Raw genomic sequence first — 23,604 nt, 5'->3', positions numbered from 1 at the left:
GATACTGTATATAGCACAGGATATAGTGCTGTTTATAGCACTGATACTGTATATAGCACAGGATATAGTACTGTATATAGCCCTGATACTGTATATAGCACAGGATATAGTACTGTATATAGCCCTGATACTGTATATAACACAGGATATAGTACTGTATATAGCACTGATACTGTATAAAGAACAAGATATGGTACTTTATTTAGCACAGGATATAGCCCTGATACTGTATATAGCACAGGATATAGTACTGTATATATCACAGATACTGTATATAGTAGAAGATATAGTACTGCACATAGCACTGGTACTTTATATTGCATTAATACTGCATATAACACAGTGCTGTCCTTTAGCAGATTTGTGGGGGTGCCAATAAATATTGACATTTTTGTTCTTGGGTTTAACACACGTGTGTTTTAGTGTAGTGAAGTCACTGAACATTCTCATCCTATTATCTTAGTCCCTCAGTCCTTAGGGTATGTGTCACTTTTAGTCACCTCTACACTACCCCTCCATAGCCCTGATGAAGTTTCGTAGAAGTTTCTTTCAGTTTCATCTTAGTAACAATTCTCCATATTTGTTCCAGTGTGAAGCATAGTTCTTCAGTCCTGAAAACGAGATCAAAGAGCAAAACTGATGAGCTGAAGGAATACATCATCTCCTACAGCCTCAATGACTGCCCTGAGGGCAACCAAGGCTACAACCGAATTCTTCTCCAGCTGTGTGGCTACCTGGGACATGGAAAATCCTCCCTTATTAATTCTTGTATACATGTGCTTCAGGACAGGAAGCAGCCCTTCACTGTGGTTGCCAAGTCTGGGGCAGAACAAGGTGGGCTCACCATGGAGAGGAAGTCTTACCCACTAACCCCAACCATCACCATTGTGGACAACAGAGGATTCTCCACACTCAACGGCTTTGAGATTGGAGAGATCTACGCCCAACTGGGTGAGTTACATACATATTTCCAACCTGCAGCGGCCTCTCCAATAAAACTGCTAGTTTCCTGGCTTTCTTGCTGCCATTTAAGTTTTTGGAGTCACTGATAGACATGTGTTTTTTGTTTCATTACGAATCAAAATTCGGACACAGCTTTCATTATTCGAAAAATCGGATGTATCTGAATTTCCAAATTACAATAGTAACACATTTTAAACAAATCTGAAATAACAAAACTACATTTGGCCAAAATTTGAATCAAATTTGAAAACAAGAATATAATAAAATAGAATAGAAAATAAAGGAATATTATTGGAAAAAACAGAACAGAGTAAAACAGAACAGAAAAAATAGAAAAAAAAAAAAAAATAGAATCAAATATAATATAATAGAATGGACTTTTTTAACAAATAAAAAACGGAAAAATTGGGCGTGCAAAATTATTCAGCCCCCTTAAGTTAATACTTTGTAGCGAAACCTTTTGCTGCGATTACAGCTGTAAGTCGCTTGGGGTATGTCTCTATCAGTTTTGCACATGTGGAGACTGAAATTTTTGCCCATTCCTCCTTGCAAAATAGCTCGAGCTCAGTGAGGTTGGATGGAGAGCGTTTGTGAACAGCAGTTTTCAGTTCTTTCCACAGATTCTCGATTGGATTCAGGTCTGGACTTTGACTTGGCCATTCTAACACCTGGATATGTTTATTTGTGAACCATTCCATTGTAGATTTTGCTTTATGTTTTGGATCATTGTCTTGTTGGAAGACAAATCTCCGTCCCAGTCTCAGGTCTTTTGCAGACTCCATCAGGTTTTCTTCCAGAATGGTCCTGTATTTGGCTCCATCCATCTTCCCATCAATTTTAACCATCTTCCCTGTCCCTGCTGAAGAAAAGCAGGCCCAAACCATGATGCTGCCACCACCATGTTTGACAGTGGGGGATGGTGTGTTCAGGGTGATGAGCTGTGTTGCTTTTACGCCAAACATAACGTTTTGCATTGTTGCCAAAAAGTTTGATTTTGGTTTCATCTGAGCAGAGCACCTTCTTCCACATGTTTGGTGTCTCCCAGGTGGCTTGTGGCAAACTTTAAACGACACTTTTTATGGATATCTTTAAGAAATGGCTTTCTTCTTGCCACTCTTCCATAAAGGCTAGATTTGTGCAGTATACGACTGATTGTTGTCCTATGGACAGAGTCTCCCACCTCAGCTGTAGATCTCTGCAGTTCATCCAGAGTGATCATGGGCCTCTTGGCTGCATCTCTGATCAGTCTTCTCCTTGTATGAGCTGAAAGTTTAGAGGGACGGCCAGGTCTTCGTAGATTTGCAGTGGTCTGATACTCCTTCCATTTCAATATTATCGCTTGCACAGTGCTCCTTGGGATGTTTAAAGCTTGGGAAATCTTTTTGTATCCAAATCCGGCTTTAAACTTCTCCACAACAGTATCTCGGACCTGCCTGGTGTGTTCCTTGTTCTTCATGATGCTCTCTGCGCTTTGAACGGACCTCTGAGACTATCACAGTGCAGGTGCATTTATACGGAGACTTGATTACACACAGGTGGATTCTATTTATCATCATTAGTCATTTAGGTCAACATTGGATCATTCAGAGATCCTCACTGAACTTCTGGAGAGAGTTTGCTGCACTGAAAGTGAAGGGGCTGAATAATTTTGCACGCCCAATTTTTCAGTTTGAAATTTTTGAAATATCCAATAAATTTCGTTCCACTTCATGAGTGTGTTCCACTTGTTGATTCTTCACAAAAAATTACAGTTTTATATCTTCATGTTTGAAGCCTGAAATGTGGCAAAAGGTCGAAAAGTTCAAGGGGGCCGAATAATTTCACAAAGCACTGTATATACATATATATGTATATATATATATATATATATATATATATATATATATACTTTAACTTATTTGTAGTTATTTATTATATTATAATTTATGATTTTGTGTTTCAAACTTTATCATACCCGAGATGTTATAAAGAAGAACACACAGTAAAAAAGAAATCATATGTAAATAGTTGGTTTGGGCTGCTCGTCCTTTACAATTACATGCAAAATAATTGTACCGCTTTCAGCACCTAAAATCGGAAACAATCATACCGCCAGGGAGGTTAAAGTAATGCAGTGCCGAATCGCATAAATAGGGCCTGGTCATTAAGGGGGCAAATCCTTCCGGTCTTAAAGCTGTTAAAAAATAAATAATTAGTAGCGTGGGTACCCTAAGACCTAAAGTTCTTTTCAAGGGCTTCTCCATGGTAAAAAGATTGAAAAGGCTGTTTTCAATAATTGCCTCCAAAACACCAGAGGATTTCCTCTCACCTCCTGTTGAAGTGAAAACTCAAATATGGTGTATTTCCATTTACTTTTAAGACGATGCACATCAGGACTAATAGTGAAGGTGAATCCTCCTATAAGCAGGCCCCTAATTTGTCACCAGCAATGACTATGCTGGCCAGGGGCCCCTCCTAATATCGGCCAAGACTGGCATATGGTACACACACCTGTAAAAGGAGAAAACTCCACTATTTTAAGTCACTCGCATTCCTGGCCTGAGGTCCTTCTCCAGAAATAAAAAATGCTCCCACATTCGGTCTTTTAATGTTTTGCTGTGACAGAAGCATAATGAACAGTGCTTTACATCACAACCTTCCAACTCCACTCTTGTAGACCCAACTTTCTTTGTATTATACATAGTGCATGTTCAACACAAACGTAGGATGACTGCCCAGCTCTTCCATTATCCTCTCTACAGGTCCCCAAAGGTGAGTCTTCCAAATAAACTTAATGAAAAAAGTCCCCAACCATTCTTCAAAAATTTGCTCTATGGTACCATGTGTGGGTTCTGATGCATGGGGGTGCCATTATGAATTAGTGGCACCCTCCACATCTGCTAAAGAATGGAGCATTTCTGTGTTGTCAGGAATCCAAGTGACTATTCATGCATTCCTGACCTGCACATGTGAACCTATTGAAAAAGTAGGAGAGTAATGGCTGCCTATACTTGTATTCGTGTAGTAGTTCTGCCAGTTAGATCTGTGCATTGTTCCTTCCTCTGTTCCTGTATCACCAATCTCAAGTCAAGAAGCTGAAGCCTAATAAAGTTATTGCTTTGCTTTTGAACCTTCTGGTGCCAGCACCAATTATTTACAAGCATTAATGTTACCTGAATCTTCTCTCTCTGGCTTTAACAGTCAAATCACCGGTGTAAACATTGTTTTTCCTTTTTTTTTGGGGTTCTTCAGGAAATTTTATCCCTCTTGATATGAAAGTTGAGTGGACACAGGGGTTTGAGGAAATGCTGACCCGTTTGGAAGTCTCAGAAGTGGAGCCAACTTTCACAGATATTATTGTGCCGATATTCGTTTACAGGTAAGCAGAGCAAAGTTTTAAAAATTGTGTTCATTTTATTAAAGGTGTTGTAAAGTCAGAAGGTTTTTTATCTTAATGCATTCTATGCATTAAGACAAAAAAGCCATATGTGTGTAGCAGCCTCCCCAGCACCCCCTAATACTTACCTGAGGTCCATCTCTGTCCAGCGATGTCCCAGCCGTCCGAGATTCCTGATTGAATAAAACATTGGCTGCGGCTGCTGTCAGAGTCAGCTAGCCATTTAGGAGAGAGATGGGGAGGGGCCGGGTCAGGGCTCCGTGTCTGAATGGACACAGAGAGTTCTGACTCAGCTCGGTGCCCCCATAGCAAGCTACTTGCTGTGGGGGCACTCAAAAGGAGAGAGGGGCCAGGATCCCAGAAGAGGGACCCAAGAAGAGAAGGATCTGGGCTGCTCTGTGCAAATCCACTACAAGGGAGCAGGTGAGGTAAGTATGACATGTTTGTTATTTTTATAGGAAGAAAAACAAGACTTTACAATAATAAACAATAAGGGAGTTTTGGCCACAGAGGACAGGGAAAAGGCGAAAGTGTTAAATAATTTCTTCTCTTCAGTCTTCACAAAAGAATCGGGGGGCTACACTAAACCAGCTTGTAAGGCCGAACTAAACAACACACCTCAGGAAATACCGCCATGGCTAACAGAAGATAGACTCAGAACTAAACTAGAGAAACTTAACATAAATAAATCACCGGGACCGGATGGCTTGCACCCGAGGGTTCTTAAAGAGCTCAGCCAGGTGATTGCCAGACCATTATTCTTGATCTTTAAGGATAGTTTACTGATGGGTATGGTGCCAGCTGATTGGAAAAAAAGCCAACGTGGTACCAATATTTAAAAAGGGGCCGAGATATATCCCGGGTAACTATAGGCCGGTCAGCCTAACATCAGTATTCTGCAAGATTTTGGAGGGGATGTTAAGGGACCACATACAAGACTTTAGTAATGAAAACTGTATTATTAGTAGTAATCAGCATGGATTCATGAAAAATCGTTCTTGCCAAACCAATCTATTAACCATCTAGTGAGATGCCACCTAGATAAAGGTAAGCCTGTGGATGTGGTGTACCTGGACTTCGCAAAGGCCTTTGACACCGTTCCCCATAAACGCTTACTGTTCAAACTAAGGTACATAGGTATGGACCATAAGGTGAGTACCTGGATAGAGAACTGGCTCCAGGGGAGGTTGCAAATGGTGGTGATTAATGGGGAGTACTCAGATTGGGTGGGTGTGGAAAGCGGGGTCCCCCAGGGTTCTGTCCTGGGGCCAATCCTGTTTAATTTATTCATAAATGATCTAGAGGAGGGGATACCTAGTACAATCTCAGTATTTGCAGATACTAAACTAAGCATGCCAATATCTTCTGGGCAGGATGTGGAAACCTTACAAGCGGACCTGAACAAAATTATGGGGTGGGCAACTACATGGCAGATGAGGTTTAATGTTGAAAAATGTAAAGTAATGCACCTGGGTGCCAGAAACCAGAAAGCAAGCTACTCATTGGGGAGGGGGGGGGACCTCTGGGTGAGTCTAGGATGGAAAAGGACCTGGGGGTACTGGTAGGCAACAGGCTTGGCAGTGACATGCAATGCCAAGCCGCTGCAAGCAAAGCAAACAGAATACTGGGATGTATAAAAAAGGGGATTCACTCCAGAAATAAAGAGATTATTCTCCCACTCTACAAGACTCTGGTCCGGCCACATCTGGAGTATGCTGTCCAGTTCTGGGCACCGGTCCTCAGGAAGGATGTGCTGGAACTGGAGAAAGTCCAGAGAAGGGCAACAAAAATAATTAGGGGAATGGAGGACATCAGCTATGAGGAAAGACTACAAGCACTGAACTTATTCTCTCTGGAGAAGAGACGATTGAGGGGGGATATGATATCAATGTACAAATATTGTACTGGCAACCCTAGCATATGGAACAAACTATTCAGAGAAAGGGAATACAATAAGACACGTGGCCGCTCACTAAAACTAGAGGAAAGGCGGTTTAACCTTAAAATACGTAAGGGGTTCTTCACTGTAAGAGCGGTAAGGATGTGGAATTCTCTTCCGTAAGCAGTCGTATCAGCAAGGAGCATCGATAGTTTCAAAAAACTATTAGATGGGCACCTTAAAGACCACAACATACAGGGGTATACAATGTACAACATACAGGGGTATACAATGTACGGTTAACAGCAAACACACACACACATCATAGGTTGAACTGGATGGACTGATGTCTTTTTTCAACCTGACTAACTATGTAACTATGTAACAATCGCTTTAATGCTAACATTTGTGATTGGCCAGAGGAGAGCCATCTTTTACCAGGAGGTGGAGCTAGAAGACTGGAAAAATTAAACACATTACTTAGTGTGTTGCACCTAACATGAAAAATATATCTGAGTGATGCCAGGTCCACTTTAAGGACCTAAAATTAATTTTGCAAGCTTACAGAATTTGTATATATTGTATCAGTTCTGTCCATGGGGTTTATCGTATCGGTGTTTTTTACAGTGTGAGGAGGGATGTCGCCCCCGCAGAAGTGCAAGAGATGAAGAATTTCCTTACCAACTGCCGAAATTTAACAGGTACAGAATGTTTATAATCCAACATTTCCCATCTTCAGAGACTCAATCCTGAAGCTCATCAGATTACAGCTACTGTAGCGGTAATGCTGTAACTGGTTATGTCCAAAACCATTATCAGTTTTGAGTGGACTTGTCCTTTCAGAAGGAAGACTGAGACTAAAATATATATTATAAATTCACATTTCTTTGTGCTGTCATTTTTAATCAGTTCAGCTCCCATCCCTGTACACTATCAATGGATCTCAGCAATTTGTACATTTCCGCTATCAGCCTATTGATTTGCCAATAACTTTTTCATCACTTAAGATTGTGACAATGGCAATCTCAGCCTCAGCCATCTTCGAGATTTCCCAGCTCGTGGCACAGCAATCAAAAACTTCTGAGTTCAAGAGTGATTTTTCAGAAATGTCTGTAATACATACTGTCACGCCAGACAGGGATATAACAGAGGTTAAAATTCTATATAGTACTGTTCTTCAAAGAGACGGGATTTCATTAAAAGAGAAGTATGGTTTTCAGCAAAATAAAAAAAAAAACATACTCACCTAGGTAGATGCTCTATCTGTCCCCCGCTGACTCAGACTGAGAATTAGGTGACCAAACACCGCTGATTGCTCAATTCTCAGGCTTTAGGCTGCAGAGAGCTCTCTGCTCTGCCCCGCTAATGTTCACTGCAGCGCTGAGCTATGGAGGGTACTAAACCAGCTGTCTGTCCAGGCATGTGGGAGGATGCCTGGACCAGCTCTGTGATGTCAGCCAACAGTTTGCTATAGCCTGCTGTCAGTTGAAAATGGGTCACAGGAGTGCAGAAGGAAAGAGTTTTGTCTATACCTCTCCCTTTGTTTTTGGTTTTAGAAGACTGGGACTAAAATAGAGCCCCAAATTGGATAAAACACATTTTATGGTGCTGTCATTTCACACCATCTGTGAACCACAGCAATTTTTCATCTTATTGATTTGGTAATATCTTTGTCATTACTAATCATTGTGACAATGGCACACCTTTTACTGAGAGTTTTTAGCTTGCAGCACAACAATCTAAGTGCCACCAAAGTGAGAGTGATCGATGCTGGGGGTCCTTTAACCCATTGCCACAAACCATCCTACCTGTACGTCAGTTTGAAGAAGTGGTTGTACCGGGCTGATGCCTGCAGCTAGAGGCATCACCCTGGTATCGTTTCTTAGAGTAGGCTTTCTATTGATAACAACCAATGTAGCTCAGCAGCCGCTCAGCCGTTATCACAAGAATTCCCACCGGGAGACCCTAGCAACCAGCCGGCATGTCTGCCTGCTGGTTGGAATCCTGAAGGAAGCCGAATTCGGCTTCGATCAGGTCTCTGATGTAGTAACCAGGAAACAATGTCACAACATCACTTCCGGTTTACTCGGCTGCCAATGGCGCCAGTTTTAAAAAAAAATTACAGTATTTCGAAAATGTCGATTTTGGCGTTTTGAATACTTTTAAGTGCAAAGGAGGGATTTGGGGTCTTTTAGACCCCCAATCCTGCCATAGAGAGTACCTGTCACTGCCTATTACTGTCACAAGGGATGTTTAGCAATAAAATGATTAAAGAAATTTTTTTCTTTAAGGCTAGGTTTCCACTAGTGCGGCTACGAAGTCGTGCTACTTCTAGCACGACTTCGTAGCAAAAGTAAACCGCGGCTTCAGTTAGACTTTTCCCTCATATATAGAGGGAAGTCGTGCTCAAAAGTAGTACACGATTTACTTTTGAGGTCGCGGCAACTGAAGCCGCGGCAGTGGAAACGGGCCCCATTGAAAACAATGGGTTTTGACTTGCTGTGCGACTTGACATGTGTCAAGTCGCACCGCAAGTCGCACTAGTGGAAACCGAGCCTAAAGGGACAGTGAAAAAAAAAAATAAATAAATAGGAAAAGAAAACATTTTTTTTAAAAGTGCCCTAGTCCCGGTATGCTCGCACACCCAAGAAGACGCATACTTAAGTCGTGCCTGCAAATGTAAACAGTGTTCAAATCACACATGTGAGGTATCGCCTCGTTCGTAGGAGCGAGAGTAAAAGACCTCCTCTGTAACTCTAAACTGGTAACTGTTAAAAGTTTGAAAGCGTCGCCTATGGAGATTTTTAACCACTTGCCGACTGCCATCAGTAGATTTACTGCGGCGGTCAGCCCCTCACAGGCAAAGTGACGTTAATTAACGTCACTAGCCTGTGAGGCTCTCTGGAGCGAGCGCGCGCCCCCGGCGGTCACTGACCCCCCCACGCGTATGACCGGCAGACCCGATGTCCGCCGGTCACTCGGCGATCGGCGGGGGAGAGGGAGAAAGGCAGGCAGCTTCTGTAAACAAGCCGCCTGTCATTCTCCCCTGTGTAGAGACACTGATCATTCGGTTCTACTATGTAGGACCGTTGATCAGTGTAACTACAGCTCAACAGACAGCCAATCACAGTTAGAATCACGCCCCTAGGGACACACACAGCCCCTCCCTCTCAAATAAAGTTAACCCCTTCACTGCCAGTGTAATTTTACAGTAACAGTGCATATATATAGCACTGATTACTGCAGTAATGTCACTGGTAACCCCAAAAGTGTCAAAAATGTCAGTCAAGGGTCCGATCTGTCCGCCGCAATGTCGCAGTACCGCAAAAAAAAAAAAAAAAAAAAATCGCAGATCGCCGCCATTACGCGTTAAAAAAAAAAAACAACAAAAATGACAAAAATCTTTCCCTTTGTTAGTAAACACAATAACTTTTGCGCAAACCAATCAAAATACGCTTTTTGCGATTTTTTTTACCAAGCATATGTAGCATAAAACAAATTGGCCGAAAATGTTAAAAAATTTTGATTTTTACTTTTTTTTGGGGGGAAATTTCATATAAAAAAATGTGAAAAATATTGTTATTTTTGCAAAATTGACGCTCTTTTTTTGTTTATAGCACATGATCAAAAAATCACACAGGTGATCAAATACCACCAAAAGAAAGCTCTGTTTGTGGAAAAAAAGGACGTCAAATTCGTTTAGGTACAGCGTTGCACGACTGCGCAATTGTCCGTTAAAGTCACGCAGTGCCGAATCGCAAAATACCCCCTGGTCTTTTAGCAGCCAAATCCTCCGGGGCTTAAGTGGTTAAGTACCGTAGTTTGTCACCATTCCACGAGTGTGCGCAATTTTGAAACGTAACATATTAGGTATTGATTTACTCTGCATGACAAAATCTTTCACAATATACAAAAAATGGGGTAACTATCCTGTTTAGTCTTTTTAATTCAGTGAAGTGTATTTTTGTCCGAAAAAAAATGTGTTTGAAAGACTGCTACACAAATACCATGTGACATAAAATATTGCAACGACCGTCATTTTATTCTCCAGAGTCTTTGCTAATTATATATATATATATATAATGTTTTGGGGTTCTTCTAAGTAATTTTCTAGCAAAAAAAAAGATTTTATCTAGTAAGCAACAAGTGTCAGAAATAGGCTTGTTCCTTAAGTGGTTAACTTTGCAATCAACCTGTTAAACACACAACAGCTGCCACTGTGTGTTTTTTTGCAGAAACAGCCCCCATCACAGGATCTGCTGTAACGATTCTGACTATTACGGCTCTTTCACACGGGCGGTCCGATCAGATCCGCCTGTCAGTTTTTTAGGCGGATCTGATCGGATCCTCCATGCAGCTCTATGGGGCAGCGGGTGTCAGCGGAGACACCTCTGCTGACACCCGCTGCCATCCGCATCCGATCCTGTGCTGAAATCTGGACGGATGGAAACCCTATTTTTCCATCCGTTCAGTAATCGGAGCGGAGCGGATCTGATGAGAGCGGACAAGGGGTCCGCTCTCCTCCGATCCCCCATAGAGGGCAGCGGGTGCTGAGACACCTCCCTCTCCGCTCTCCAAGCGGAGACGGAGCTGTCATCCGCCCGGCTCAGCGGGGATCGCGGATCGATCCCCGCTGAGCAGCACGGATCCGCCTGCGGAGGCGGACCGTGTGAAAGAAGCCTTAAGATACTTTTGTAATACACGCTGTCACACCAGACAGGGATATGACAGAGGTTAAAATATAGTAGTGCTCTTAACCACTTAACCCCCGGAAGATTTTACCCACTTCCTGACCAGGCCCTATTTTGCGATTCGGCACTGCGTGACTTTAACGGACAATTGCGCGGTCGTGCGACGCTGTATCCAAACAAATTTGACGTCCTTTTTTTCACACAAACAGAGCTTTCTTTTGGTGGTATTTGATCACCTGTGCGATTTTTTGATCATGTGCTACAAACAAAAAAGAGCGTCACTTTTGCAAAAATAACAATATTTTTCACATTTTTTTATATGAAATTCCCCCAAAAAAATGTAAAAATCTAAATTTTTTAACATTTTAGGCCAATTTGTTTTCTGCTACATATGTTTGGTAAAAAAAAAAAATCACAAAAAGCGTATTTTGATTGGTTTGTACAAAAGTTATCGCGTTTACTAACAAAGGGAAACATTTTTGTAATTTTTTTTTAAAGGAGTAATGGCGGCAATCTGTGATTTTTTTTACGGGACTTTTTGCCGGACAGATCGGACCCTTGACTGACATTTTTGACAGTTTTGGGGGTACCAGTGACATTACTGCAGTAATCAGTGCTATACATATGCACTGTTACTGTAAAAATGACACTGGCAGGGAAGGGGTTAACTTTATTTGAGAAGGAGGGGCTAAGTGTGTCCCTAGGGGTGACCTCACTCTGCCATCTCCTCATTACATGCGTTGCCTTACATGATGACCTTGTAAGTGTATTTCTTCTTTTTTAATACATTTTAAAGACAGTTTTACGCTATGTTTGCATCGTTTGGTCATTTTCATGTACACACCATCGGTTGGGAAGTTCGGGCGTTCCAATGCGGACCACCCTATCCATTCTGGCATGTACATTGGACAACTGTATGCTGAGAGAGAGGACGTATTACCATAATCTGCTTTAATGACCCATATTCTATACGGAATTTTGGGTCCATTGCTTCTGGTGAGCGCATTCTTATTACCTTATGGGTGTTGGATTATATCACTATTGTCACCAGTATTTACTTCAAAAGTCACCTTCTTCACGTGGGACTTTTTTTCTGCAATCTTATAAGGACATTTCTTTATGGACATTTTCTCACAAGGATTTCAACTCTGGTTATGAGATTTAATGTGTCATATTTTTCTTCATTTTAGCGCCGGTTCACATAGGAGCGACGCTACTTTCAGGGGCGACCTCCGAGATCGCGGTGCGAGCAGCGTGCCGTGACCTCGGAGCGGCCGGCACGGACTTCATAACATTGAAGTCTATGGCGGTCGCCTCCTGGTCGCCCCAAAGAAGCTCCGGACCCTTTTTCTAAGTCGGAGCGACTTGTGTCGCTCCTATTAGAACGGGTCCGCAGCTTTCCTATGGGAGGCGACCTGCGGCGACCTGTGAGGTGACCAGGTCGCCTCACAGGTCGCCCTAGTGTGAACCGGGGCTCATTTGAAGGTGTTTATGTTTTTATGCATATATATATTTTTAGCACTGCCCTTAATTTACCTATATTTGTTGACTACTACTTATGTCTAGTTGAAGTTCTGGCTGCTTTTTTGATCTTAGAGTCAGCGCGGTTTGATTCCACTATTTATCCACCTGCGAAATAGCATTAAACACATCATCCCAGTAGGGTAAACAAGCTGCCTGTCATTCTCCTCGCTGTAAAGACACTGATAAAACGAATCTAGTATGTAGATCCGTTGATCAGTGTCCTTACAGCTCAAGCCACAGCCAATCACAGTAGAAACCACGCCCCTAGGGACACACACAGCCCCTCCCTTCCAAATAAAGTTAACCCCTTCACAACCAGTGTATTTTTACAGTAACAGTGCATATGTATAGCACTGATTACTGTAGAAATGTCACTGGTAACCCCAAAAGTGTCACAAATGTCAGTCAAGGGTCCGATCTGTCCGCCCCAATGTCGCAGTACCGCAAAAAAAATCGCAGATTGCCGCCATTACGCGTTAAAAAAAAAAACAACAAAAATGACAAAAATCTTTCCCTTTGTTAGTAAACGCGATAACTTTTGCGCAAACCAATCAAAATACGCTTTTTGCGATTTTTTTTACCAAACATATGTAGCATAAAACAAATTGGCCGAAAATTTTAAAAAAATTTGATTTTTACTTTTTTTTGGGGGGGAATTTCATATAAAAAAATGTGAAAAATATTGTTATTTTTGCAAAATTGACGCTCTTTTTTTGTTTATAGCGCGTGATCAAAAAATCGCACAGGTGATCAAATACCACCAAAAGAAAGCTCTGTTTGTGGGGAAAAAAGGACGTCAAATTTGTTTAGGTACAGCGTCGCACGACCGCGCAATTGTCCGTTAAAGTCACGCAGTGCCGAATCGCAAAATACCCCCTGGTCAGGAAGGGGGTAAAATCTTCCGGGGCTTAAGTGGTTAAAAATTACCTTTCCTTTTCAATCTGCAGCTGTTGTAATTTTCAGAAAATGCAATGCAGTATGGCCGCCTGGAGGTGTTCTGTACACAGAATGTATACTGACCACACCCCCAGAAACATCATTTCCTGCTTGTATGATTGGCTCACCAATTTTCCCAGAAGTCTGCACTAAGATACAAGTCAGATTTCTGGCATCCCTGCAACACAAATGTCTTTTTTGGTGAGATACTCCCAATAGGAACACGTCTAAGGCCCCTTTCACACGGGCTTTCCGCCCGGCGGACTCCGTTTTTCTCAGTGGGATATTGATCCGTCCATCCCCGCTGAGCAGGCAGATGACAGGTCTGTCTCCACTTACTTTTCAGAGACAGAGCTGTCAGATCCCCACTCTCCTCTATGGGAGATCGGATTAAAACGGACTGCCTGTGCGTTTTCATCCGATCCAATCCAATCCCCCAGACGGATGGAAAATAAGGTTTCCATCCATCTGGATTTCACAGACAGAATCGGATCGGAGAGCAACAGGTGTAAGTGGACATGTCCCCACTGACATCCGCTGCCCCATAGAGGTACATGGAACCTCTGATCAGGTCCGCCTGAAAAACTGACAGGGATCTGATCGGAAAGCCTGTGTGAAGAGGCCTAAAGGGATGCAGGCCCAGCAGATTTCCTCAATAGAGCTCTGCAGCTGCCACAGCTGATAGATAATTATGAAACCACTCCCATTAGACCCACTCAGCACAGAGGAACAAACAATGATTTCTTCAGAATAACAAAAGGTAGGAATCTGCAACAAAGTTTGTTATAATCCCTGCAAATGTACAGAGATCACCCAGAGGGGAATGTTTTTTTCTCAACAAAAGTGGAATACTGGTTTAGGAAAACTGGGACTGAAATAGAACTGAAAAGCAAATTAACTACATACTGCAAATCCATACATTATGATGCAGTTATTTTAATTCTGCCGCTGTACACTGCACACAGACCACAGCAATTTTTCAAACTTTTAATTTAGAAAAAACTTTATCATTAGAAATTAGTACTAAACATTTTAGTTATGTTTAATGGTTTGTATCCCACGACTGGTGGAGTGGTCATCTTTACTCCCTCGATAACCACAACCCTCTCCCAATTACCTTATGCCCCGATAACAAATTACAATTACACAGTTTTTACGTTGGAACAGGACTGGGACAAGGGGTGGGCAGGAGGGACGGGTGCTCTGGGCGCATTGGATTTTGTGTGAGGTGGGGGGTGCGCTGCATATAAAATGCCTACCTACAAGCTGGCAGGAGTACTGGAAGAGGGGTTTTTTTTTTTTTTTTGGGGGGGGGGGGGAGAGTTCTGACTTGCAAAAGTTATTTATGCTTAGGGGTAACTGTGCAGATTAGTTGAGATAGAATGGTATATGGGACTTTAAATAAAGCATGTGTCTTGTAGAGCAGAGTGCCATCAAAATACTAGTGGTTAGACCTCTGCCTGTGCCACATCCAGTGCTGTATCTTGGCCTAGGCCAACAAGGCCCAGGCCTAGGGCGGCACTTTGCAGGGGGGCAGCAGGAAAGCTGCACCTGCACAAAAAAAAAAAAAAAAAGAACCAGCCTCCTCCTGGCTCCCGCACAAAAAGGGTCTCCGCCAGCTTGCGCCCCACTTTTAGTATAGTGCCAGTCTTATGAGGCGAATTGGGCCAGAGGGCAGGAACCAGAAGGCAAATAAGTCTGGCACCCACATAAAGCACTCACACTTCTACCTGCCAGTATGATAATACCGGCGGGTGAGGACATTTGGTCCAAATATGTTAGGCTGCACTAATGTCCACTGATAGGCTGCACTGGTGGCCACTGATGGGGCTACACTGATATGCTGCACTGATGGGCAGTAATGAGGCAGCACTGATAAGGCTGCACTGATGGGCAGTAATGAGGCAGCACTGATAAGGCTGCACTGATGGGCAGTAATGAGGCTGAACTTATGGGAACTGATGAGGATACGCTGATGGGCACAGATACACTGGTTGTGGTCTGTGGTTTATAGATGACAGAACGGTTCAGAAACAGGAAGGGGTGTGGCCTTTACAGGAAGGGGTGGGTCATATGTAAATTAGGGGGTGCACAAGTTTAGTCAGGCCTAGGGCAGCATGAAACCTAAATACACCACTGGCCACATCCCTCATGAACTATACAAAATTGTTTCCCCTGAATATTGGGACTTTTCAGGCACTTTTATGTTTGATCACACAAATGAAAAAATGTTTATAAAAAATGATATATTTTATTAGCACACAGCTGTGTGCTTCCAACCGATGACACCTTACTACACACCATCCCGATAGCAACTAGTTTCCAGGGAATTCAATACTTGAATCCAACCTGAGCACATTCATATAGTCTTGGAGATTCAGGGATGGAGTCTTTCAGGTCTCAGCAGTGGCGTAGCGTGGGTTGTTAGCGCCCGGGGCAAGGTAAGTAATTTGCGCCCCCTACACAAATCTTCTAGACCACTACACTGACACCTACAGAGACCTACCTGACCAATCTTATTCCTACACTGACCTACCTTATTCCTGCACTAACCAACCTGACCACTACACTGACCTACCTAATTACTATACTGACAATTACACAAAATGAAATGAATGGACTGCCTACATGCAGAACACAGGTAGCAATGTTATAAAGCTAGCCTCATATCCCCCCCCCCCTTTTCACATATATGTCCTCAGCAGCCCACCTTCATATCCCCCCCCCTTTACATTCCTATCCTTATGCCCCTTTATATCATGCCCCTCCTCCTTCACATTTCTGTCCTCAGCCCCCCTCTGCATTCCTGTCCTTAGCCCCCTTTTATATCACCTCTGTTCCGCCTTTACATTCCTGTCCTCACCTTCCCACCCCTTTACATTCCTGTCTTCACCCCCACCTCTTTACATTCCTTTCTTCACCCCCACCCCTTTACATTCCTGTCTTCACCCCCACCTCTTTACATTCCTTTCTTCACCCCCACCCCTTTACATTCCTGTCTTCACCCCCACCCCTTTACATTTCTGTCCTCACCCCCCACCCCTTTACATTCCTGTCCTCATCCCCAGTACCCCTTTACATTCCTGTCCTACCCCACTACCCCTTTACATTCCTGTCCTACCCCACTACCCCTTTACATTCCTGTCCTCACCCTCCCACCCCTTTACATTTCTGTCCTCACCCCCCACCCCTTTACATTCCTGTCTTCACCCTCCCACCCCTTTACATTTCTGTCCTCACCCTCCCACCCCTTTACATTTCTGTCCTCACCCCCCACCCCTTTACATTCCTGTCCTCACCCTCCCACCCCTTTACATTTCTGTCCTCACCCCCCACCCCTTTACATTCCTGTCTTCACCCTCCCACCCCTTTACATTTCTGTCCTCACCCCCCACCCCTTTACATTCCTGTCCTCATCCCCAGTACCCCTTTACATTCCTGTCCTACCCCACTACCCCTTTACATTCCTGTCCTCACCCTCCCACCCCTTTACATTTCTGTCCTCACCCCCCACCCCTCCACCCCTTTACATTTCTGTCCTCACCCCCCACCCCTTTACATTTCTGTCCTCACCCCCCACCCCTTTACATTCCTGTCCTCATCCCCAGTACCCCTTTACATTCCTGTCCTCACCCTCCCACCCCTTTACATGCCTGTCTTCACCCCCACCCCTTTACATTCCTGTCTTCACCCCCACCCCTTTACATTCCTGTCTTCACCCCCACCCCTTTACATTCCTGTCTTCACCCCCACCCCTTTACATTCCTGTCTTCACCCTCCCACCCCTTTACATTCCTGTCTTCACCCTCCCACCCCTTTACATTCCTGTCTTCACCCCCACCCCTTTACATTCCTGTCTTCACCCTCCCACCCCTTTACATTCCTGTCTTCACCCCCACCCCTTTACATTCCTGTCTTCACCCCCACCCCTTTACATTCCTGTCTTCACCCTCCCACCCCTTTACATTCCTGTCTTCACCCTCCCACCCCTTTACATTTCTGTCCTCACCCTCCCACCCCTTTACATTTCTGTCCTCACCCCCCCCTCCACCCCTTTACATTTCTGTCCTCACCCCCCACCCCTTTACATTCCTGTCCTCATCCCCAGTACCCCTTTATATTCCTGTCCTACCCCACTACCCCTTTACATTCCTGTCCTCACCCTCCCACCCCTTTACATTTCTGTCCTCACCCCCCACCCCTCCACCCCTTTACATTTCTGTCCTCACCCCCCACCCCTTTACATTTCTGTCCTCACCCCCCACCCCTTTACATTCCTGTCCTCATCCCCAGTACCCCTTTACATTCCTGTCCTCACCCTCCCACCCCTTTACATTTCTGTCCTCACCCCCCCCTCCACCCCTTTACATTTCTGTCCTCACCCCCCACCCCTTTACATTCCTGTCCTACCCCACTACCCCTTTACATTCCTGTCCTACCCCACTACCCCTTTACATTCCTGTCCCCCCACTACCCTACCCCTTTACATTCCTGTCCTCACCCTCCCACCCCTTTACATTTCTGTCCTCACCCCCCCCCCCCTCCACCCCTTTACATTTCTGTCCTCACCCCCCACCCCTTTACATTCCTGTCCTCATCCCCAGTACCCCTTTACATTCCTGTCCTACCCCACTACCCCTTTACATTCCTGTCCTACCCCACTACCCCTTTACATTCCTGACCCACACTACCCCTTTACATTCCTGTCCCCCACTACCCTACCCCTTTACATTCCTGTCCCCCCACTACCCTACCCCTTTACATTCCTGTCCCCCACTACCCTACCCCTTTACATTCCTGTCCCCCCACTACCCTACCCCTTTACATTCCTGTCCTCCACTACCCTACCCCTTTACATTCCTGTCCCCCCACTACCCTACCCCTTTACATTCCTGTCCCCCCACTACCCTACCCCTTTACATTCCTGTCCCCCCACTACCCTATCCCTTTACATTCCTGTCCCCCCACTACCCTACCCCTTTACATTCCTGTCCCCCCACTACCACTTTACATTGCTGTCTCCCACTACCCCTTTACATTGCTGTCCCCCCACTACCCCTTTACATTCCTGTCCCCCCACTACCCCTTTACATTCCTGTCCCCCCACTACACCTTTACATTCCTGTCCCCCCACTACCCCTTTACATTCCTGTCCCCCACTACCCCTTTACATTCCTGTCCCCCCACTACCCCTTTACATTCTGGCCCCCCCACTACCCCTTTACATTCCTGTCCCCCAACTACACCTTTACATTCCTGTCCCCCACTACCCCTTTACATTCCTGTCCCCCCACTACCCCTTTACATTCCTGTCCCCCCCACTACCCCTTTACATTCCTGTCCCCCCACTACCCCTTTACATTCCTGTCCCCCACTACCCCTTTACATTCCTGTCCCCCCACTACCCCTTTACATTCCTGTCCCCCCACTACCCCTTTACATTCCTGTCCCCCCAACTACACCTTTACATTCCTGTCCCCCACTACCCTTTACATTCCTGGAATGTAAAGGGTAGTGGGGGTGAAGACAGGAATGTAAAGGGGTGGGGGTGAAGACAGGAATGTAAAGGGGTGGGGGTGAAGACAGGAATGTAAAGGGGTGGGGGTGAAGACAGGCATGTAAAGGGGTAGTAAAGGACAGGAACCTGAAGATGGGGGGGGACCTGAGGATGGAGGGGGGGGGAGCTGAGGACAGGAATGTAAAGGGTAGTGGGGGGACAGGAATGTAAAGAGGTAGTTGGGGGGACAGGAATGTAAAGGGGTAGTGGGGGGACAGGAATGTAAAGGGGTAGTGGGGGGACAGGAATGTGAAGGGGTAGTGGGGGGACAGGAATGTAAAGGGGTAGTTGGGGGGACAGGAATGTAAAGGTGTAGTGGGGGACAGGAATGTAAAGGGGTAGTGGGGGGACAGGAATGTAAAGGTGTAGTGGGGGGACAGGAATGTAAAGGGGTAGTTGGGGGGACAGGAATGTAAAGGGTAGTGGGGGACAGGAATGTAAAGGTGTAGTGGGGGACAGGAATGTAAAGGTGTAGTGGGGGGACAGGAATGTAAAGGGGTAGTGGGGGACAGGAATGTAAAGGGGTAGTTGGGGGGACAGGAATGTAAAGGGTAGTGGGGGGACAGGAATGTAAAGGGGTAGTGGGGGGACAGGAATGTAAAGGGGTAGTGGGGGGACAGGAATGTAAAGGGGTAGTTGGGGGGACAGGAATGTAAAGGTGTAGTGGGGGACAGGAATGTAAAGGGGTAGTGGGGGGACAGGAATGTAAAGGTGTAGTGGGGGGACAGGAATGTAAAGGTGTAGTGGGGGGACAGGAATGTAAAGGGGTAGTTGGGGGGACAGGAATGTAAAGGGTAGTGGGGGACAGGAATGTAAAGGTGTAGTGGTGTACACCTTTACATTCCTGTCCCCCACTACCCTTTACATTCCTGTCCCCCAATACCCCTTTACATTCCTGACTCTGACTACACCTTTACATTTCTGTACCCCCACTACACCTTTACATTCCTGTCCCCCCACTACACCTTTACATTCCTGTCCCCCCACTACCCCTTTACATTCCTGTCCCCCCCACTACCCCTTTACATTCCTTCAGGTTCCTGTCCTTTACTACCCCTTTACATGCCTGTCTTCACCCCCACCCCTTTACATTCCTGTCTTCACCCCCACCCCTTTACATTCCTGTCTTCACCCCCACCCCTTTACATTCCTGTCTTCACCCCCACCCCTTTACATTCCTGTCTTCACCCTCCCACCCCTTTACATTCCTGTCTTCACCCCCACCCCTTTACATTCCTGTCTTCACCCTCCCACCCCTTTACATTCCTGTCTTCACCCCCACCCCTTTACATTCCTGTCTTCACCCCCACCCCTTTACATTCCTGTCTTCACCCTCCCACCCCTTTACATTCCTGTCTTCACCCTCCCACCCCTTTACATTTCTGTCCTCACCCCCCCCCTCCACCCCTTTACATTTCTGTCCTCACCCCCACCCCTTTACATTCCTGTCCTCATCCCCAGTACCCCTTTACATTCCTGTCCTACCCCACTACCCCTTTACATTCCTGTCCTCACCCTCCCACCCCTTTACATTTCTGTCCTCACCCCCCACCCCTCCACCCCTTTACATTTCTGTCCTCACCCCCCACCCCTTTACATTTCTGTCCTCACCCCCACCCCTTTACATTCCTGTCCTCATCCCCAGTACCCCTTTACATTCCTGTCCTCACCCTCCCACCCCTTTACATTTCTGTCCTCACCCCCCCCCTCCACCCCTTTACATTTCTGTCCTCACCCCCCACCCCTTTACATTCCTGTCCTACCCCACTACCCCTTTACATTCCTGTCCTACCCCACTACCCCTTTACATTCCTGTCCCCCCACTACCCTACCCCTTTACATTCCTGTCCTCACCCTCCCACCCCTTTACATTTCTGTCCTCACCCCCCCCCCCTCCACCCCTTTACATTTCTGTCCTCACCCCCACCCCTTTACATTCCTGTCCTCATCCCCAGTACCCCTTTACATTCCTGTCCTACCCCACTACCCCTTTACATTCCTGTCCTACCCCACTACCCCTTTACATTCCTGACCCACACTACCCCTTTACATTCCTGTCCCCCACTACCCTACCCCTTTACATTCCTGTCCCCCCACTACCCTACCCCTTTACATTCCTGTCCCCCACTACCCTACCCCTTTACATTCCTGTCCCCCCACTACCCTACCCCTTTACATTCCTGTCCTCCACTACCCTACCCCTTTACATTCCTGTCCCCCCACTACCCTACCCCTTTACATTCCTGTCCCCCCACTACCCTACCCCTTTACATTCCTGTCCCCCCACTACCCTATCCCTTTACATTCCTGTCCCCCCACTACCCTACCCCTTTACATTCCTGTCCCCCCACTACCACTTTACATTGCTGTCTCCCACTACCCCTTTACATTGCTGTCCCCCACTACCCCTTTACATTCCTGTCCCCCCACTACCCCTTTACATTCCTGTCCCCCCAACTACACCTTTACATTCCTGTCCCCCCACTACCCCTTTACATTCCTGTCCCCCACTACCCCTTTACATTCCTGTCCCCCCACTACCCCTTTACATTCTGGCCCCCCCACTACCCCTTTACATTCCTGTCCCCCAACTACACCTTTACATTCCTGTCCCCCACTACCCCTTTACATTCCTGTCCCCCCACTACCCCTTTACATTCCTGTCCCCCCCACTACCACTTTACATTCCTGTCCCCCCACTAACCCTTTACATTCCTGTCCCCCACTACCCCTTTACATTCCTGTCCCCCCACTACCCCTTTACATTCCTGTCCCCCCACTACCCCTTTACATTCCTGTCCCCCCAACTACACCTTTACATTCCTGTCCCCCACTACCCTTTACATTCCTGTCCCCCAATACCCCTTTACATTCCTGACTCTGACTACACCTTTACATTTCTGTACCCCCACTACACCTTTACATTCCTGTCCCCCCACTACACCTTTACATTCCTGTCCCCCCACTACCCCTTCACATTCCTGTCCCCCCACTACCCCTTTACGTTCCTGTCCCCCCACTACACCTTTACATTCCTGTCCCCCCACTACACCTTTACATTCCTGTCCCCCCACTACCCCTTTACATTCCTGTCCCCCCACTACACCTTTACATTCCTGTCCCCCACTACACCTTTACATTCCTGTCCCCCACTACCCTTTACATTCCTGTCCCCCCAACTACCCCTTTACATTCCTGTCCCCCCACTACACCTTTACATTCCTGTCCCCCCACTACACCTTTACATTCCTGTCCCCCCACTACCCCTTCACATTCCTGTCCCCCCACTACCCCTTTACATTCCTGTCCCCCCAATACCCCTTTACATTCCTGTCCCCCCACTACCCCTTTACATTCCTGTCCCCCACTACCCCTTTACATTCCTGTCCCCCCACTACCCCTTTACATTCTGGCCCCCCCACTACCCCTTTACATTCCTGTCCCCCAACTACACCTTTACATTCCTGTCCCCCACTACCCCTTTACATTCCTGTCCCCCCACTACCCCTTTACATTCCTGTCCCCCCCACTACCACTTTACATTCCTGTCCCCCCACTAACCCTTTACATTCCTGTCCCCCACTACCCCTTTACATTCCTGTCCCCCCACTACCCCTTTACATTCCTGTCCCCCCACTACCCCTTTACATTCCTGTCCCCCCAACTACACCTTTACATTCCTGTCCCCCACTACCCTTTACATTCCTGTCCCCCAATACCCCTTTACATTCCTGACTCTGACTACACCTTTACATTTCTGTACCCCCACTACACCTTTACATTCCTGTCCCCCCACTACACCTTTACATTCCTGTCCCCCCACTACCCCTTCACATTCCTGTCCCCCCACTACCCCTTTACATTCCTGTCCCCCCACTACACCTTTACATTCCTGTCCCCCCACTACACCTTTACATTCCTTTCCCCCCACTACCCCTTTACATTCCTGTCCCCCCACTACACCTTTACATTCCTGTCCCCCACTACACCTTTACATTCCTGTCCCCCACTACCCTTTACATTCCTGTCCCCCCAACTACCCCTTTACATTCCTGTCCCCCCACTACACCTTTACATTCCTGTCCCCCCACTACACCTTTACATTCCTGTCCCCCCACTACCCCTTCACATTCCTGTCCCCCCACTACCCCTTTACATTCCTGTCCCCCCACTACCCCTTTACATTCCTGTCCCCCCACTACCCCTTTACATTCCTGTCCCCCACTACACCTTTACATTCCTGTCCCCCACTACACCTTTACATTCCTGTCCCCCCAACTACCCCTTTACATTCCTGTCCCCCCACTACACCTTTACATTCCTGTCCCCCCACTACCCCTTTACATTCCTGTCCCCCACTACACCTTTACATTCCTGTCCCCCACTACACCTTTACATTCCTGTCCCCCACTACACCTTTACATTCCTGTCCCCCCACTACACCTTTACATTCCTGTCCCCCCACTACCCCTTCACATTCCTGTCCCCCCACTACACCTTTACATTCCTGTCCCCCCACTACACCTTTACATTCCTGTCCCCCCACTACCCCTTTACATTCCTGTCCCCCCACTACCCCTTTACATTCCTGTCCCCCCCACTACCCCTTTACATTCCTGTCCCCCCACTACCCCTTTACATTCCTGTCCCCCACTACCCCTTTACATTCCTGTCCCCC

General features: G+C 46.2%; 1 protein-coding gene across 1 annotated transcript in view; it reads left to right on the top strand.

Moving 5' to 3' along the window:
- The window catches only part of LOC309558408 (uncharacterized protein), a gene marked incomplete at both ends in the record, with an annotated part of 44,242 nt that overhangs the window by 5,455 nt on the left and 15,183 nt on the right, over nt 1–23,604 (top strand). The window contains 3 exons of the mRNA XM_082261482.1: nt 590–951; nt 4,195–4,321; nt 6,846–6,919. Of these exons, the coding sequence (XP_082117608.1) occupies nt 590–951; nt 4,195–4,321; nt 6,846–6,919 (563 nt within the window). The remainder of the gene's footprint in view (nt 1–589; nt 952–4,194; nt 4,322–6,845; nt 6,920–23,604) is intronic.

This window comes from Pelophylax lessonae (assembly GCF_965119305.1).
Source record: "Pelophylax lessonae genome assembly, chromosome: 6".
Lineage (NCBI taxonomy): Eukaryota > Metazoa > Chordata > Amphibia > Anura > Ranidae > Pelophylax > Pelophylax lessonae.
This window is presented reverse-complemented; position numbering and strand designations above follow the sequence as displayed.